General features: G+C 54.9%; 6 protein-coding genes across 6 annotated transcripts; 2 read left to right on the top strand and 4 right to left on the bottom strand.

The window, feature by feature from the left end:
* Nucleotides 1-89: 89 nt before the first annotated feature.
* On the bottom strand, nucleotides 90-3,011 carry KRP23_14124 (uncharacterized protein; the record flags this gene model as incomplete). The annotated part of the gene is made up of 1 exon (XM_067884917.1): nucleotides 90-3,011. One exon carries the CDS (start codon nucleotides 3,009-3,011, stop codon nucleotides 90-92), a length of 2,922 nt encoding a protein of 973 aa, XP_067737678.1.
* A 994-nt stretch (nucleotides 3,012-4,005) lies between these two features.
* KRP23_14125 (uncharacterized protein) lies at nucleotides 4,006-4,488 on the top strand (the record flags this gene model as incomplete). Its single annotated transcript, XM_067884918.1, has 1 exon — nucleotides 4,006-4,488. The coding sequence occupies one exon, from the start codon at nucleotides 4,006-4,008 to the stop codon at nucleotides 4,486-4,488; it is 483 nt and encodes a 160-aa protein (XP_067737679.1).
* A 752-nt stretch (nucleotides 4,489-5,240) lies between these two features.
* Nucleotides 5,241-7,225, top strand: KRP23_14126 (uncharacterized protein; the record flags this gene model as incomplete). Its single annotated transcript, XM_067884919.1, has 2 exons — nucleotides 5,241-5,932; nucleotides 6,310-7,225. 2 exons carry the CDS (start codon nucleotides 5,241-5,243, stop codon nucleotides 7,223-7,225), a joined length of 1,608 nt encoding a protein of 535 aa, XP_067737680.1.
* A 1,161-nt stretch (nucleotides 7,226-8,386) lies between these two features.
* Nucleotides 8,387-10,221, bottom strand: KRP23_14127 (1,3-beta-glucanosyltransferase; the record flags this gene model as incomplete). Its single annotated transcript, XM_067884920.1, has 6 exons — nucleotides 8,387-8,616; nucleotides 8,696-8,932; nucleotides 9,007-9,103; nucleotides 9,165-9,593; nucleotides 9,658-9,769; nucleotides 9,842-10,221. 6 exons carry the CDS (start codon nucleotides 10,219-10,221, stop codon nucleotides 8,387-8,389), a joined length of 1,485 nt encoding a protein of 494 aa, XP_067737681.1.
* Nucleotides 10,222-10,663: 442 nt separating this feature from the next.
* Nucleotides 10,664-11,738, bottom strand: KRP23_14128 (Prostaglandin reductase-3; the record flags this gene model as incomplete). The annotated part of the gene is made up of 2 exons (XM_067884921.1): nucleotides 10,664-11,379; nucleotides 11,456-11,738. The coding sequence occupies 2 exons, from the start codon at nucleotides 11,736-11,738 to the stop codon at nucleotides 10,664-10,666; spliced, it is 999 nt and encodes a 332-aa protein (XP_067737682.1).
* Nucleotides 11,739-11,852: 114 nt separating this feature from the next.
* On the bottom strand, nucleotides 11,853-16,091 carry KRP23_14129 (ATP-dependent translocase ABCB1; the record flags this gene model as incomplete). The annotated part of the gene is made up of 3 exons (XM_067884922.1): nucleotides 11,853-11,968; nucleotides 12,938-13,798; nucleotides 14,759-16,091. 3 exons carry the CDS (start codon nucleotides 16,089-16,091, stop codon nucleotides 11,853-11,855), a joined length of 2,310 nt encoding a protein of 769 aa, XP_067737683.1.
* Between the last annotated feature and the right edge of the window lie 364 nt (nucleotides 16,092-16,455).

Genomic DNA, 16,455 nt, shown 5'->3' on the forward strand with positions numbered 1-16,455 from the left:
TTGGCCGAAGTCCAGGAACGCCAATGTGGAGCCAATTTTCGGCATTCTCGTGATGAAGAATGGCTACAGTACTTGGAACTAGGTGGCTATTAATTACCGGGACTTGCCTTTTTGGGATTTTCGTCGCAGCAGTAAATGCGAGGGTGTGTAGCGATCAGTGGCTCTACAGTCGTGACCCCACCCCGTCCTTTTGGATCGAGGCGCCATTTCACCCCCTTGAGATGCGTGTGAGCTCCTCCAGCGCAGTGTACAGCGACAAACTCGTGGATCCGAATGGCAGTGGACTCTCCGTTCTTGACCGGTTGTCCTGACCTGCTACCTTGCTTCCAGGCGGCGTAGTCTCCTGGTACACTGGAGACCTGCAACTGTCGTGCAATCTGAGGCGATGCACAGTGATACAACACCGAGTCGACGTCCGCTGTGCCCCATTTCGCCACGAAGGTACGATCATTGAGAGCTCGAGCCTTCGAAGCACGCCACAGCGTCCTCGTTGATTCCTGGCTAACCATGTTACGAAGTCGAACAACATCCGTCGACGCTATATGGACGAGCAGAAACCCTGCCGAGATGACAATTGCGAAGCACAAGCCCCCGATCACTGCGTAAATGTGCGGATCCGACCGCAGCTCGACGTTTTGAAGCAGCAGGTCCGCGCCACCCTTGCAGACGAAGTGAATGGCCAGAACTGCAGCAGCATTCGTGAGCCAGAAACGCAGAAAGTTGTCGCGAACGACGTGATCCAGACGCATGGCGAGCGACCGCGATTGTAAAGTGACTCGGATGACCCAGTAACTACTACTGAGCGTCGTGAACACAAGGTTCAGACTGCCCACTGGGATTGCCGGCTTGCAGAAGATCACAATTCCGGCCCCTGCGGCCGACAGCTCTGCGTCGCATCCAAGCGAGAAGATGTTGCTCAGCGCCCCAATCGCGCCAAGGTACATTAGCACCATGGTGGCTGGATGCTCTAAAGCGCCGTCGGCTGGGTCGCACATGAGCAATTCGAGGATCCCTAGCCGAACAAGTGGCGCTGGCTGATAGTGAAGACTGGCGGTGGATGCATGGCGAGAACGCTCGTCTGCGGCAGGTTGGAGCACGCTGTTGCTGACGAAAGTCCACACGCTCTTGAGGATGTAAATGTACTGCATCGCGTAGTGCGTCGCGCCGATGAAGTTGAGCATCAGCAAGAACGTCCGGATCTGACGACTCGTGTTGTCTTGGATACGAATTCGACGCGTCAGCAGGCTCGTATCGATCATGAACCACTCGATCTGACGTAGATTCTCCTGCTCTAGAGCCTGGACCTCAGCACTGGCGCTTGCAGAAATCAAAGACGCACATGATGGCAGTTCAATAAAGGCGCCGCTAAGATCACGGAACAAAACCTCGTCGGACGTCATGAACAACCTGCAAAGCGTCTGAAGCTCCGTCTCTTGCGAGTCTTGGAACGCACAATTGCCAAGTCCGTCGCCCAAGTACGCCTGATACTTTTGAACGTTCCGTCCAGTCTGCGATAAAGCCTGCGTGACTAGCCGTTTGCAGTCGGGCGTGTACAGGTAGCCGTACGGGGTCGTCGCGGCTGTGGTCGACGCGTTTGCTGTCTTCTTCGCCCAGCTCGAGCCGTCGATGGACACAACAGTCGAGCCGTCAAATGTTTCAGGAACAGCCAGTGCTACATACTCAGCGTCGGATTCGCGTCGGCGTCCCAGTGTGTACGTTGTGGCGTTATCGAGCGTGGTGTAGTCTCGGACATGCGACTGGAACAGGAACATCAGGTTCACTATGAGCAGAGGCAGCATGCCGCGTATCTCCGTGCCGCACTGCTTCAACGCGTCTCCATCGACGTCATCAACAGTGATGGTCTTCACCATCGACGTGTGCGAGATGGCGCACTCCCAAAAGGCTGCCAAGTGCGTCGTCGAGGCGTAGTGCATCCCCACTGTGGTGATGAGGAAATCGGTCGAGAAGAAGGAACCCGCGGCATGAGTGACCTCGGCTGAAATCGCTGCTTCACCGTTGATATTTGTCCCCATCGTCAGCTCCTGCGGGTCCAAGTAATACTCCAGCAGCGCGCTCAGGCCCAGCACGTCGACCAGCGCAATGTGGTCGTCGTCGAAGGAGCCTGGCAACAGCGTCAGCACGTCTGCGAGAGGGATGCCGCCGGCGTATCTGCTCACAATCGCGTCGGCGACGTCGTCAGTGTACGCTGGCAGCTCCAACCCCATGTAACCTTCTTGCACGTTCTTCATGATTTTGCGGATCACGTGGGCGTCGTTGAAATGACGCAGATACACCTCCGACATGTTGACCACAGCGATTAACCCGAGGGTTACGTTTCCAACGCCAGCCAAGTGGGTATCAACCGGTGCCTTGTCGCCATGATTAAAGTACCGATCGCGCGGGAACTTGTCATGAAAGTCTCGGCAGAATTCGTGTCGAATGGCGGGGAACCAGTTCCCAAAGAGCAGCTGCGGGTCCGTTTCCCACTGGCTGGAGGCTGTTCCGCACAGAGGACCGTGGACGTCCACCATGAGGTTTACAGGTTGCGAGAGTACTGCCTCTGGTAGTCCGGCCAGCAGATCTTGGCGACGCAGGTTGGCGCGCACAAGAAAATCCGTCAGGGTGAGATTCGCTGCTGTTGGCCGCTTGAAATCGCCTTTGGTGTCGAGGTCGACGAGGGGCACAACACTACGGTCGAACGTGTCGAAGTAGTGCACTCCGCTGATCACGACGCCCATTTGGTTGAGCTGCCGAGCAACCACGTCGTCTCGAACTTCGTCGAATGGGTCGGTGACATAACTGCCGAGATAGTACTCTTTGAAAGGGGTGACCACGGCGACGCAGCCCAGAAAGAGGAAAATGGCCACGCACGCTCTGTACGAGATCTGTCGGTTGAGCAGCTGCAGCACTTGGCCCAGTGGTCCGTTACTTGTTGGAGGTTGTGCTGTAGCGGCTGTGTTTGAAGAGGTCGTCGCATTATTCGAAGGCGAAGTTGACGTGGGCTCACCCATCGTACGCCGTTATCTTCTGCTCGGACTCTGGCCTTCGGTAGTGAACCGTGCGGTGGGCGAGATTCGCATACTTCGAGAGCAGTGACTGCCTATTTTCGATGCAAAAACGTCTCCGGAACTATTTACAATGCCAACAATGTCTCGGTGTGTCGTGGTGGTCCCTGGGGCGAGGGAGTACACAGATCGGGACGTATCGAGGTCTAAGAAAAAGTCTCCGTGCTAGATACGAGTCGACCGAGAGGGATCCAGCATAATTTCCAGCAGCAGGGATGATGAGTGGCAAGCAAGCGAGTGCGAGTGCTTTGGATGGGGTGGACAAAACGGGGCAAGGAGATCAGCTGTGCATTGCTCCAGAGTTTTGTAAGTTGACGCGGACAAGACTGTATCAAGAGAAGAGGACAGATACCAGGACTACTCAGTCCGAACACCTCCATTCGGATCTGGCGATCGGGCTGCGCCGTTCTCTTTGTGAAACGAATATGCGTGGACATACATTATCACATACACAAAATGTTCCCGTCCAAGGTGGTACTACAGTTGTGAAGATAGCGCTGCGCTTTGCTGTGCGCAAAATCTATGTTACGTGCCGCGTCAACAGCGGTCCTTCACAATCAAGCTCGAGGGCGGCAGTGCCACGACAGATACGCTGCCCAACGTTGTACCCTACTACAGTAGTATAGTATATCTAAATGAAGATAGCGCTGCGCTTTGCTGTGCGCAAAATCTATGTTACGTGCCGCGTCAACAGCGGTCCTTCACAATCAAGCTCGAGGGCGGCAGTGCCACGACAGATACGCTGCCCAACGTTGTACCCTACTACAGTAGTATAGTATATCTAAATGACGCTATAGGTTTTAGGGCTGAGAATGATCAAAACCTATGACTACCTTTGAATCATTCACGCCCAGAGGAAGTATAATACATGTAATAACACTCGAATTCATCTCACTTGGCAATCTGCCATCAAGCGCGCACGCAAGAGGGACGGAGAACAATGCGTGGGTTTCTGTTCATGGTCGTGGCTGTCGTGTTTGCCATGAGCAGCACGTCTGCTGCCACTCTCGGCGAGCAAAACACTCTCGGCTTTGTCGAGAGCAAACCCAGCGGCAAGCAGAATCTCCGGGCCTCCAAACCCAGCGACGTACGCGGAGACACTCACGAGGAGGAGAGGTCGGTCGCAAACACCGCGAAGACTTTGGCGAGGAGCAACCAATTTGTCAACGTCAAGGCCGTGGCAAAACAGGCCCACCTCGATCGTGCGGCTGAGCTGATTCGTAAAGGAGAATCGTATCAAGCTTTCATGAGGGAGAACATTAACCCGAAGCAACTCTATCAGGCGCTGGGGCTGGAAAAAAACATGAAAAACGCGTGGTTTCACGTCAACTGGAGTACACTGCGCCAGAACTACAAGTATAACATGTGGCGCACCTACGAGAGAATGTGGACGCAAGCGCAACGCCAGAAAAGCCAACTGTAATAGTCGCGAGCGCTATTGGTTTGGAGAATTTCCTGTCGGAGGCGAGGCAGTCAAAACGGATCAATGCATTCTACGTGAAAAAGTTTTATGTTTTATGTGTATAACGTGCGGTTTGTTGTGTGGGAGTGTTTTGGATGAATGCTGAATCAGTATGCTCTCTCTCTCTCTTATGATACACAGCTTGGCCTTGACGGACGTCGATTTGATACTAGCAGTGAGCTAGAAACAGATTAACTCTTGGTGTACCCTGATAGCAGCTTCATCATGAGCGGTGATGTCGTTGGTCCTGTAGCATTGGGCGAGTGTCTGCATCCACCACGTATTTGAATATTCAAGCCACTGACGCCCTCGGGCGGTATTCGTGATCCATCCTGCGTTTCTCGCTTTCATCAAGTGATCAGAACTCGGCGATATTGTACCCCGTTACCATCGTTCTCCCGGCACCCTGGTATTCAGTGCATGCCATCGACTCGAACTCTTGGCCGCTCCTCTCAGCTGACGCCGACATATCTTCTCCACTGCCGTGTACTTGCACAAACTGTGCTTCTCGCCACTTGAGTTGAAGAACCTCTCGTCGTACACCATAGTCACACCATTGTCTCCATTCTTATCGACGGTTGTTGTCGTATGATACGCACCGTCCTCCATTCGTCTTGCTGAGACTCTCTGCTGACCTCACGTTGTCGTGAGGGATTTGCTTGAAGTTCAAACTGCTGCTCTGGTCGATCACTTCCCAAGTCTCCGCCTCGAGGATGGAGCTCCTCCCAGCAGACACTTTGAAACTATTGAGCAGCTTCTTGACGGGCCATGACGCGTTCAATCTGTCGCACACCAGTTCATGGGGGTTTAAATACGTCGGCGACGGCTTCGCATGGCAGCGCCGCCTTCGGTCGCGTGGGTCGTGGCAGAAGCGGTTCATGGTGGCGCCGTCGCTGCTTTTCCAAGGTCGACAGGCAGGTAACAACCTCCCTCTCGACTCCTTCGCCTATCTACTACACAGCAAGGATCAGGACGCCTTCCGCTTCACCAGCCTACGCCACCAAAGCTTCAGCTTCGACGTGTGGTTCAGTCTTCTACCAGCATCTGACGGACAGCGTTTCGGAGGAATCCTCTACGGTCTGCAGTCGAACAAGCGCGACAGTCGGCCGTGGCCTCACTACCATCAACCGCTTGTGGTTGTGAACTCGTCTGGGGACTTGCACTGCTCTGTGCTGGACGCCAAGCCTGTGGTAGCAACGGACCTGCAGTCGAGTCGATGGTATCATCTCGTCCTGAGCTACGCCCACGATCTCCGGCGTCAAGACGTGTACCTCGACGGCGAAAAGGTTCGGGTCGATACCGGCCCACTGCACGAAGAATGGAGCTATCTCACGCATGAACAAGTGGGCACAGGGTGTGTCACTGGAGGAGACTTGCGCTTCCCCTACCGAGGACATTTAGGCTGGTACGGATTCAATGGGCTCATCGACGAGTTTCGTGTATGGACAGGAGTCTTGACAGCAGAAGACGTTGAGGAGCTAGCAAACGGAGGGAGGCTATCCAGCGAGCTGCGAGGGTCACTGAAGGTGGATACTTTGATACAACCGGATAGTCGATGGGTAAATGTACAGACAGTATCCTGCACTCGGCCGTCGGAGGGTGCAAATCTCAAGATAGACCGACTTAGTCCGTGATAATCGTGGGTGGAGATCGATATCTGTTCGCGGTGTCTGCTCATTCTTGAATCCGCCACGCTCGACTCGCGATGACTGCGGATGGCTTCGATCCGGGGATTGCTAACTCATTGATCGACTTGCCCGGTGTCACGGAATTGTTGTGCAGTTTTCTTACGGGCTTCGACGCGTTCAACATGTCGTTCGCCAACACTTGGTGGAGGAACTACCTGTCGGACGAGACTTTCTGGCGGGAACGCTGTCAGGGCGTGAGGACTACAGAGGGCGAGGCTTCATGGAGGAGGCAGTACATTCAGTCGCGGTCGATGCTGTTCAAGAGTCTCAAGGTGGAAGACGACTCGGATGAGCTGGACGCCGCCTTCTGCATGCTCGAGTTTGAAGGCGGCCGTCGTGGCTGTAATATGGGCCGTCCGTCGTTTTTCACGCTCGCTTACATGGGCAGCGCGAGTTTCAGCTTCGACGTGTGGTTCGGCCTGCTGCCAGCCTCCAAGAAAGAAAACTACGGCGGCGTTCTGCTGGGGCTGCAGTCTTCGCGTCGCGAGAGTCGTCGCTGGCCCCACTACCACCAGCAGTTCGTTATGGTGAGCGCTAGAGGAGATCTCTACTGCTCGGTACTAGCCGGCAAGTCGGCCGTGGCCAGTGACTTGCAGCCCAACCGCTGGTACCACCTCGCCCTCACGTACGACTACAACCTCCAGCGACAGGAAGTGTATCTCGACGGCGACAAGATCGGGTCTGAGGTCGGGCCGTGGCATCCGGAATGGAGTCTCCTGGCGTACGCGCAGATCGGGACAGGGTGCGTCACGTCGGACACGTTGGAGTGTCCTCGCCAGGGCCACATTGGGTGGTACGGATTCCACGGCGTCGTGGATGCCTTTCGGGTTTGGAGAGGAGTTCTGTCCCCTCAGGAGCTTGCGCCTGGCAGCGAACCGCCCACGACGAAGCTTAAGGCTTCGTTGAAACGCGGCCAAGAGATCGCGGCACTCCACAACATCCAGCGTAATGTGCGGATGGTAAAGTGCACTCGTCCCGGAGAAGGGAAAGCCATGCAACTGGTCAAGTGAGGCCATGCAAGCCATAGTACTCTTAGTAGATGAAGCCAAGTGCTTCAAGCCCACATCTTTTCCAATGACATTTAGCTACGATCGATGGCTCTTAGTAGCTTCCATGGTTGAATGGACATCGTTGCTTGAAGGAGCCGACCGTCCACTTGTCCATTCCTGAATTCGCTCATAGCAAAGCAAAAGCACTGAGAACGAGATGGCCCCAAGCTCCTGTGTCGTGAATTCGCCTGAGCATTGGCCAGCAGACATCGTCGAAGGACTGTGCAGCTTTTTCACGGGCTTCGACGCGTTCAACCTGTCGCAGTCGACCTCGAGGTGGAGAAACTATTTGTCGGACGAGTCGTTCTGGAAGACATGCTTTCGAGCCTCCAAGGCCAGCGACAAGGAATTGCAGTCGTGGAAACAGAGGTACATCCAGTCGCGGTCACTGCTGTTTACAGTGCAACATCAGATGCCCTTCGCGTACTTGACATGCCGGAATGACAAACACCCCTCGGCCCATTTCCAGTTAACACACATAGTTTCAGCTTTGATGTATGGTTCAGCCTTCTGCCAGCCTCGACTGATGGTCCTTTTGGAGGAATCCTCTACGGAATTCAGTCTTCGAGTTGTGAAAGCGGCCAAGGTGCATTCTACCACAAACACGTTGTGAGTGTCAGCTCCACGGGAGACCTATACTGCTCACTCTTAGCCGACGGCTCAGTAGTGGCTCGCGATTTAAAGCCCAGCGTGTGGTGCCACGTCGCGCTGACCGACGACCACGCTGCTCAGAGCCAAGAAGTGTTTGTCAACGGCGTCCAGACGCAGTCCAAGTCGGGGACTTGGCAGTACCATTGGCACTTCATGATGTACGGACAGATAGGGACGGGCTACAGCACCGCAGACTGCCCTGGATGGGTCGGCTTCCACGGCGTCATCGACGAATTTCGAGTTTGGGGAGGAGCTCTCTCACAGGACGACGTCACATTGCTAGCAAGTGGCGGAGTCGTGCCGGGTGAAAAGCTGCAGGCTTCGCTACAGCACAGCAAACCCGGAACGAAGCTCCGAAATGTGCGGGTAGTGAAATGCACACGGCCAACCGAAGCGAGAAGAATGGAGGAGATAAAATAAAACGTGATAATGTAGCATGACGAACGAATACCTGTCTACATTTTTCAAAACTTAAGCCAACACGACCAGGACGATAACCCCCATTGCAGTGCCCCACGTGGTAGCACTGAAGCAGGTCGTAGCCGCCGACGAGGATCCGGCCGCCGCTTCTTCGGCCGCAGTAACTTCGTTGGACGGAGTTTTCTTGTCTCCGAGAGCCACGTTATCTGTCGTCTTCCCCACTTGGTTGGACGTTTCTCCGTTGCAGGTGGGCTGTGTCTTGGCACACGTTAGCGTCTTAACTGCGTGCGAGTCATCAGCCAAAACATCAGCAACGTGCGTACTGTCCCTTTTGAGAACAACAATCAGTTCGTTGCTTACCTTTCGGCAGGGGAGGGAGATCGGCCGTCACGTTCTTCGGGCACTCGAGAATAGCCGTTCGCTCCGGCGTGTACGAGTCGAAGGTGACTGTGGAGGACGTTTCGGCAGAGTACGCTTTCTTGAGGTTGTCATACTCTGGGTACTTGTTGAACTCGCACGGCACCTTGTCGTGGTCGCAGTTGTCAGGGCTGAAGTACCCCATCCCATAGCGGCCAGTGTCCGCGGCCTTGCTAACCTCTGCAGGAAGAGCCAGCAAGAATCGTGAGCTCTATGAGCCCAAACAAGCAGCAGAAATGGAATAGCACGCGCACTTTTGGCGACGGTGTTGTGCAGCTCTGTGACGAACTCGAAGACGTTGCCGCCCACAATCTCCGCGGTCATCTCCTTCTCTTGGTTCATCCATTTGGCCTACACACACAAGGGTAAGTATCGGGCCTCGGCCAGCCCAAACACGAGTCAGAACTCTTACGTCGTAGAACGTGCGCTGGTTCTCGTATCCGTCGACAGTGTTCTTGCCCAAGTTGCAGCCGAACTCGCCGAACATCAGCGGTCGCGGATACTGCGCGCTGCTGTACTCTTTCATGAGCATCTTGAGGCCGGGCGATTGCGCGTATTGCGTGTGTGTAGCTGGATCGCACTCGACGTACTGATTGTACCCGAGCCACTCTGCGCGCGTGAACTCGTTGTCGTCCACACTGCAGTCATAGTAGGATAGGAACGTTTCTCGAGGCTGGATGTCGGCGTTGTCAAGTCCGATAGGGACCTGACGAAGGCCTGACGCGCAAGAAGCAGCGTAGTTCCGAGTGTCACGGAGTAAGGCCTTCACGCACGGCGCGGTTTGAGTGCCCCCAGCTTGCTTCGAGCGCTGAAGGTTGTTTTCGTTGCCTACACTGAATCCCTGTCGTAAGTTGACAGTGAGCACGTGCTTTACGATGTTCAGGTCCTCGATTCCGAGTACTTACGAGTGTGTTGTCGTAGATGGCGAAGGCGTTGTAGACCATCTGAGCTCGGGTGAACATCTCGTCCGGGTAGCACTTCGGCGGCAGAGCGTCCAGGATCGAACAGTTCTCACATCTACAGGACAAGATACAAAGCGTTTGAGACGAGATGATACCCGGTGTCCACAGAGAGCAGGGAATCGCTTACGGTGCGGCCATGCCAACCAGGACGTAGATCCCGGCATCGGAACACGCGCACATGAACTTGCCGTGCTTCTTGCTGGGGTCCACTGAATACAGCCGCAAAGTGTTGACTCCGAGGTCTTTGAGTGTCTTCAGGTGGGGTTTCCAGACGTCCTCGTGCTCGTCTGCCGCCCAGTCGTAATTGTCCACGGTCGAGAGCTTGCCAGCGTTGGGGCGGGGGTAGTACGCCATGCCTTTGACTCGAAACTCGTCTCCAGTGTCCGCGTCGAAGAATTTGTTGCCTTTGGGGACGATCGGAGCTAGCCAGGCTCCTGCCAGCGAGCAAAGTACCGCTGAAGCGAGTACAGCAGCACACACGCCGCGCATGGGTCGTCCGAAGGCCATACTGTGGTTGGTACCTGGTAAATTGAAATCTGCAAGGAGCTTTCGCCGTTCGAGCGCAGCGGATGATTCTCTGGGGAACTTGAGCAAGCACGTCCATCATCGATGGTGTTTTAACGTCGTTGCCTCTGACGTACTGACATACGCCGGCAAATGGTGGCCGTGAGCCACATGCACTTGCCAGCTGCCCTCCAGCTCAGCCGGAAGCCAGGCATGATGGACACGAACACTAGAGCATATGCTGGTACGCCATACCAAATGGTTGCAGGCTGCAACTTGTAGCATAGGACGGATGCTGAACAGACAGTGAGATGATCCGACAGAAAGCAACATCATGTCAGTATTGTAAGGTACAGCAAACTGATCAAGCAAAACAATCATTTTTAGTCGAGTTGTGTAGCAAACAGCATCATAAACCCTGCAAACACGGACGCCCTGGATCTCATTAAGCAAGCTTCACCACGACCTTACCCACGTTCTTGCGCGCGTACATGTAGTCGATGGCGTCTGCAATCTTCTCCAGTCCTTCGAACTTGACCGGGTCGACCCCCGGCACGAGCTTCTTCTCGTCAATGAGCTTCAGCAGCCGCTGCATGTGCGGGTGGAACTGCTCGCGGTAATGTCCCGAGACGAACCCGCGCAGCGACGCAGACTTGAACAGCAGCTTGGGCACCATCTCACTCGCCGTGAACGTGTCCTGAGCTCCGTGGTAGCCCGAGATCGACCCAAACGCAATGATGCGGCCCTTGACCGCCATGTTGTCCACCGCAGCACGCAGCAGGTCTCCGCCCACCGTCTCAAAGACCAAATCCACGCCGTTCGGGTACTCGGTCTTCAGTACGTCACTCACGTTCTCCGTGTTGTAGTTGATCACTCGGTCGCACCCAATGGACTTCAAGTGAGCGGCCTTGGCCTCAGAACTCGTCGTGCCAATCACGTGGTTACCCGCCAATTTGGCCAATTGCACCACGAATTGGCCAGTGCCTCCGGCCGCAGCCGTCACCAGCACCGTCTCCTTGCTCTTCATCTCTCCGACTTGTTCCAGCGCAATGGACGCCGAGCTCCCAGACACGATCAGCGGCAGGGCGTCAGGCGTCGGGGCCGGCACTTTCACCACCATCGCCATGTCCACTTCGTTGTACTCGGCAAAAGCTCCCAACTCTGAAAAATAAGGTTAGCAAAACGATGTTAGTTCCCTGCAAACGTAAACTTTTATCGTGAAAGTTGGATTTCTTACTTCGGTAGGCTACGGCGTCACCGACTTTGACGTCGGAGACCCCCTCCCCGACTTGCAGCACGACGCCCACAGCGTCCAGACCGCAGCCGAAAGGAGGCGGCAACTGACCCGTGTACACCCCGTTGGTCACGTTGACGTCCGTGGCGTTGATGCCCACAAAATGATTTTTCACGACGATGGAGTTGGCGTGCGCCGTGGGCAGCTCCGACCCCTCGACGAGGCGCGTGGCCGCACGGAAGTCCGTGGACTTGGTGTGCACCTCCAGACGCTTGTAGCTCGGCATGGCTGGAATTCACTTGAGCTCTTGGACGCAAATCAAACAATGAAGATATTTTGTTGACACCAATTGAGCTGTACCGGGGAATTGGTACATGAACGCATTGTCGCAGCGTTTACGTCATCGAAAAGTTATCAAATTAAAGTTTTTGATATTCGACGACTTCCTCGTTAGCGTGCTGCACTGCACCTTGTCGGTTCTAAGTGTCGTCCCGGTCGTTTCCAACTTGGAGATGTCTGTTTCAACGCCAATAGGTTGCGTGGAGATGATCTCTGTCGTAGCTTATATGCTTAACCTGAGTGGTACAGCCGAGTGTTCGGAAATTCTTCAGGTTTTCAACACTTCAGGTTTGGAACAAGATATGAAGGATTATGAAGTCGTTGCAATCTGTACGAAGGCAAAATGCAATCTCCACAGGGAGGAATAATGCCGACAGACACTTCCCTACGACGAGGCTGTCTCCACCAACTTTGCGTACATCCCCCGACGACCTAGCAGTTCTTGATGTGTGCCCTGCTCGGAGATCTTGCCACCACTGACCACGCAGATCTTGTCGGCGTGTCGAATCGTCGACAGTCTGTGCGCGATGACGATGGTCGTGCGGCGTTGGCTTGCCACAACTTTGTCCAGCGCCTCCTGCACGATCTTCTCGCTCTCCAAGTCCAGAGCACTCGTCGCCTCGTCCAGAAGCAAGATGCTGGGGTTCTTGATCATGGCGCGAGCGATAGCGATCCTCTGCTTTTGGCCTCCCGACAACTGCTCGCCCTTCATTCCGACCTGAGTGCTGTAGCCGTCCGGGAATTGCATGATGAAGTCATGCGCGTTCGACATCTTCGCCACGGTCTCGATCTCTGCCATGCTCGGCATGGTATTGAGGCCGTACGCGATGTTCTCCGCTATCGTGCCGATGAATAACGTCGGCTCTTGTCCGACGAGACCAAGTTGACCCCGCAACCAGCGCACATTCAACTGCTTCAAGTCCACTCCGTCGAGCAGAACCTGGCCGTGGATAGGATCATAGAATCGCTCGAGTAGCGCCACGCACGTACTTTTGCCGCCGCCACTGGGTCCACAGAACGCGACAGTCTCTCCAGGCTCGATAATGAGGTTGTAGTTCTTCAGTACTGTCACCGCTGGTCTTGTCGGATACCGGAAGAGTACGTCCTTGAATTCGATTCTCCCTTCGACGGTGTGAGGCTGCAAACCTTCCTCACCGAACGAGTCGATGGGTAGCGGTCGGTCTCGAAGCGAAAGGATGATCCCGCCAGCCTCAAAGGCGCTGTCCGTATCCGCGAGATACCCGATGGAGCCTCCAACTGTAATGGACGACATGATGATCGCCATGAGCGAGCGCATCAGCTGCAAGAAGGAAATCGATCCGTCATCCACCAGTTTCCCGCCGTACCAAAAGGCGAAAGCGTACGTCGCAAAGACAATAAAGGAGCTGAAGCCCACTGCCAGGCCATTCACTTGTGCGTCTCGCTCACCGCTCTTCATGGGGGCATCTAGTAGCACCGAGAATTTATCGCAGGACGAGCTTTCGAGACCCAGCGACACCACCGTCCGGATGTTGCCCAGCACTTCAGACGCATGCGCGCCAACCTCGGCCATATCATCGGCTAGGATACTTTTCCCGCGCATGTTGTTGCCTCGGAACATGTTTCCCAGCACGAGGAATGGGATGATCGCAAGCATCACGAGCGAGAGAAGCCAGCTCCCAGCCAGAAACGAGATCAAGAGCGCCGCGACCGTCGTGAAAATCGCTTGGAACAATCGTCCTTCAGTCTCGCCAGAGATCACTGCGACGCGCAGAGCGTCTGTCGCTAGGTCAGCCGTCAGCGCTCCGGTCGCGTTCTCAGTCCTGTCAAAGAAGCCAATGTTTTGCCTGCAAAGAGACGAAAAGTGGATCCCTCGGAGGCGAGCCGTCAGTGTCTCCGCCATATACTGAAACCCGTAGCTCTGAGCAGCACGGCCGAGGAACAGAACCGCAGCTCCAGCAATATACAGACATCCGTACACTGTCACTCTGTGCGGCAAGGAAGATAGGTACGATCGATCGTCGTATTCTTGATAGTAAGCGTAGTCGGTCGTCATAATCGACACCAGCTCACTGATAAGAACAGCGGACGCTGGAAACGAGGCACCGTTGACTGCAGCTCCGACCATACCCAGGATAAAATACCCACGCTCTGGCTGGCTCAGGGCGTTGGCGTCTCTCAACGTAAATTTTCGCGGAGCAGGATCTCTTGACTCGCCACCAGCGTCAGCATGGCCGCTGTATCTGCCTCCATCACTTCTCATGGACCGATTGCTTGCTTTTCGTGCCAAAGCCGCAGCCAAACCACCGCTCTGCTGCTCTGATTCTGTGTCCGACAAAGCTAGAGAGGCTTCTTCCTGGGCTTTTGTCTCCTGGATCGTGTACAAGTTGCGGTACACGCCGTGCTCAATTCCCACCAGCTCGTCGTGAGGACCTTCTTCGACGACATGGCCGTCGGCCAGCACCACGATCTTGTCTGCGTGTCGAATCGTACTCAACCGATGAGCTATGGCCAGTGTTGTCATGCTTGTCTTGGCCATGAGCTCGTTCAGCGCCTCCTGCACGATCTGCTCGCTCTCAGCATCCAGCGCACTCGTCGCTTCATCGAGAACCAAGATCTTGGGCTTGCGAATGACAGCTCGAGCGATTGCTACGCGTTGCTTCTGGCCTCCAGACAACGAAACACCCTTCTCACCCACCAAAGTGGCGTAGTTTTCGGGTAACGACATGATGAATGAGTGCGCGTTGGCCATTTTCGACGCAGCGATGACATCTTCGCGCGTAAAGTCAGCTCTACCAGCAGCAATGTTCTCTCCGATGGTTGTAGCAAACAGCACGGGCTCCTGCGACACCAGGCCAATCTGAGAGCGGAGCCATTTCACGCTGAGTGTCCTTATATCGCGCCCATCCAGCCGAATCGACCCACTTGTCGGGTCGTAAAACCTCTCCAGCAGCGAGATAATGGTGCTCTTCCCGCCACCACTCGCACCCACGAACGCCACCGTCTGGCCGCTTTCAATGGTGACGCTGTAGTCTCTCAAAATGGGAGCGTCCGGACGACTTGGGTAGGCAAAGCTGACGTTAACAACCTCAATCCGACCCGAGCACGAGTCGGGAGCGACTCCATCAGCCTGAGATGCATCAATGTGAGATTGCGTGTCCAGCAGCCCATAGAGCGCGACAGCGGCGCCTTTGGCTTCCAGGATAGCCGTAAGATTTGGGAAAATGAGTCCGATGGAGCTCATGCCCATGAGAATGCCCATCAACGCCTGGAACACAGCTTTCGGCGAGGCTTCTCCTCTCCACACTTTGGAGCCTCCGTACCACAAGCCAGCGGCATACATGAGCCAGTCACAGGCCCGGCAAAGGCCAATCATAAGCGCAAGCATTCTGCTCTGTTGGATGTTCCCTTTCTCGACCTCGGCAGTGTGCTGGTTGTACTTGTCCAACGCGCGTTGCTCAGCCGTTAGAGAACTTACAGTCCGGATGGCGCCCAGCGTTTCTTCCGCCACAGCTCCTGCTTGGGCGTACACTTGCTGTGCGTAGGTGGCTCTCGTTTGCCACTTTTTCATGACAAATCCCATCGACCAGCCCATAACAGGAATGACACACGTCATCACCAGCGTAGTATCCCAACCGCGAGCAAGCCCAATGATGTAGCCCGTCACGAACTGGCATATATACTTGATGCCGTTGCCCAGCTTTTCCCCCATCCCGTCCTTGATTTTGACAGTATCTCCCGTGATTCTCGTAGATAATTGCAGTGGGTCGTGAAGGTCGTACCACGCAATATCCATGTACAGCATGTGCTGCAGCGCTCGAGCACGCAGAGCCTTCATCTGGCGCTCGGCCGATAGTGAAAACAGCAGATACGCCAAATAGTCCGTCACAAACAGCCCGATGGCTATCAGAAAATAGTCCAGAGCTGCACTGTTTAAGGTACCACGATCCACGCCCCCGCCAACTTGGGCGAAGGCGCCGATGGCTTTGCCGAACACCAACGCAATGCACGGGAAGAGTGCGCCGTTCACTGCCGCCATGAGGACGGCCGTGATGGTTAGCACGCGGTCCCATGGCGTCGCGAAGCGGTACAGATCCAGGAACGAAAACTTGGACGCTAACTTCTGCTGGTCACTGAAGCATTGTGAAGTTTTCCTGTCGATTTCAACGAAATTGGGGGCAGCAGCGCGTGGCGTCACCAGTTGGGCGAACGGCACTTCACTGGAGCCACCTTTTTCAGGCGAACTTGCCATGAATTTCCACTTTAGGAACACGAAGCGAATTGCGTAATGGCAGTCGAGACCGGTCAGTCTTGGCTCCATTTGCTCTGAGACAGTGCCACTGATTACAGCAAAAGTCGCTGGTTGGCTGATTACGTCAGATTTCTGGACGAAAATTGCGCTAGACGATCGAAGTTATTCGGTTGCCGAATTCTATTCACGGACGTGTTGAAACTCTCATCTTCTTATGTTGCTTTTGTAGGCTGCCACCATAGACAAGCCGAAGCGAAAGCGGGAAGAAGAAGATGATGCGAAGTCGACGGAACTCAAACGTGCTCGGAATAGCTGCTGCAACATGACGATATCCTTTGGCGACGACTCGCCTTCAGTCTTTCGCAGAGAAATGATCATGAGATTCCTGCCGATTTCGCTCCTTTCGCTGCCCAGCGGATCGACGCGTTGCTGA

The sequence above is a fragment of the Phytophthora ramorum genome (assembly GCF_020800215.1).
Source record: "Phytophthora ramorum isolate Pr-102 chromosome Unknown Phyram_PR-102_s0020, whole genome shotgun sequence".
Taxonomy (NCBI): domain Eukaryota; phylum Oomycota; class Peronosporomycetes; order Peronosporales; family Peronosporaceae; genus Phytophthora; species Phytophthora ramorum.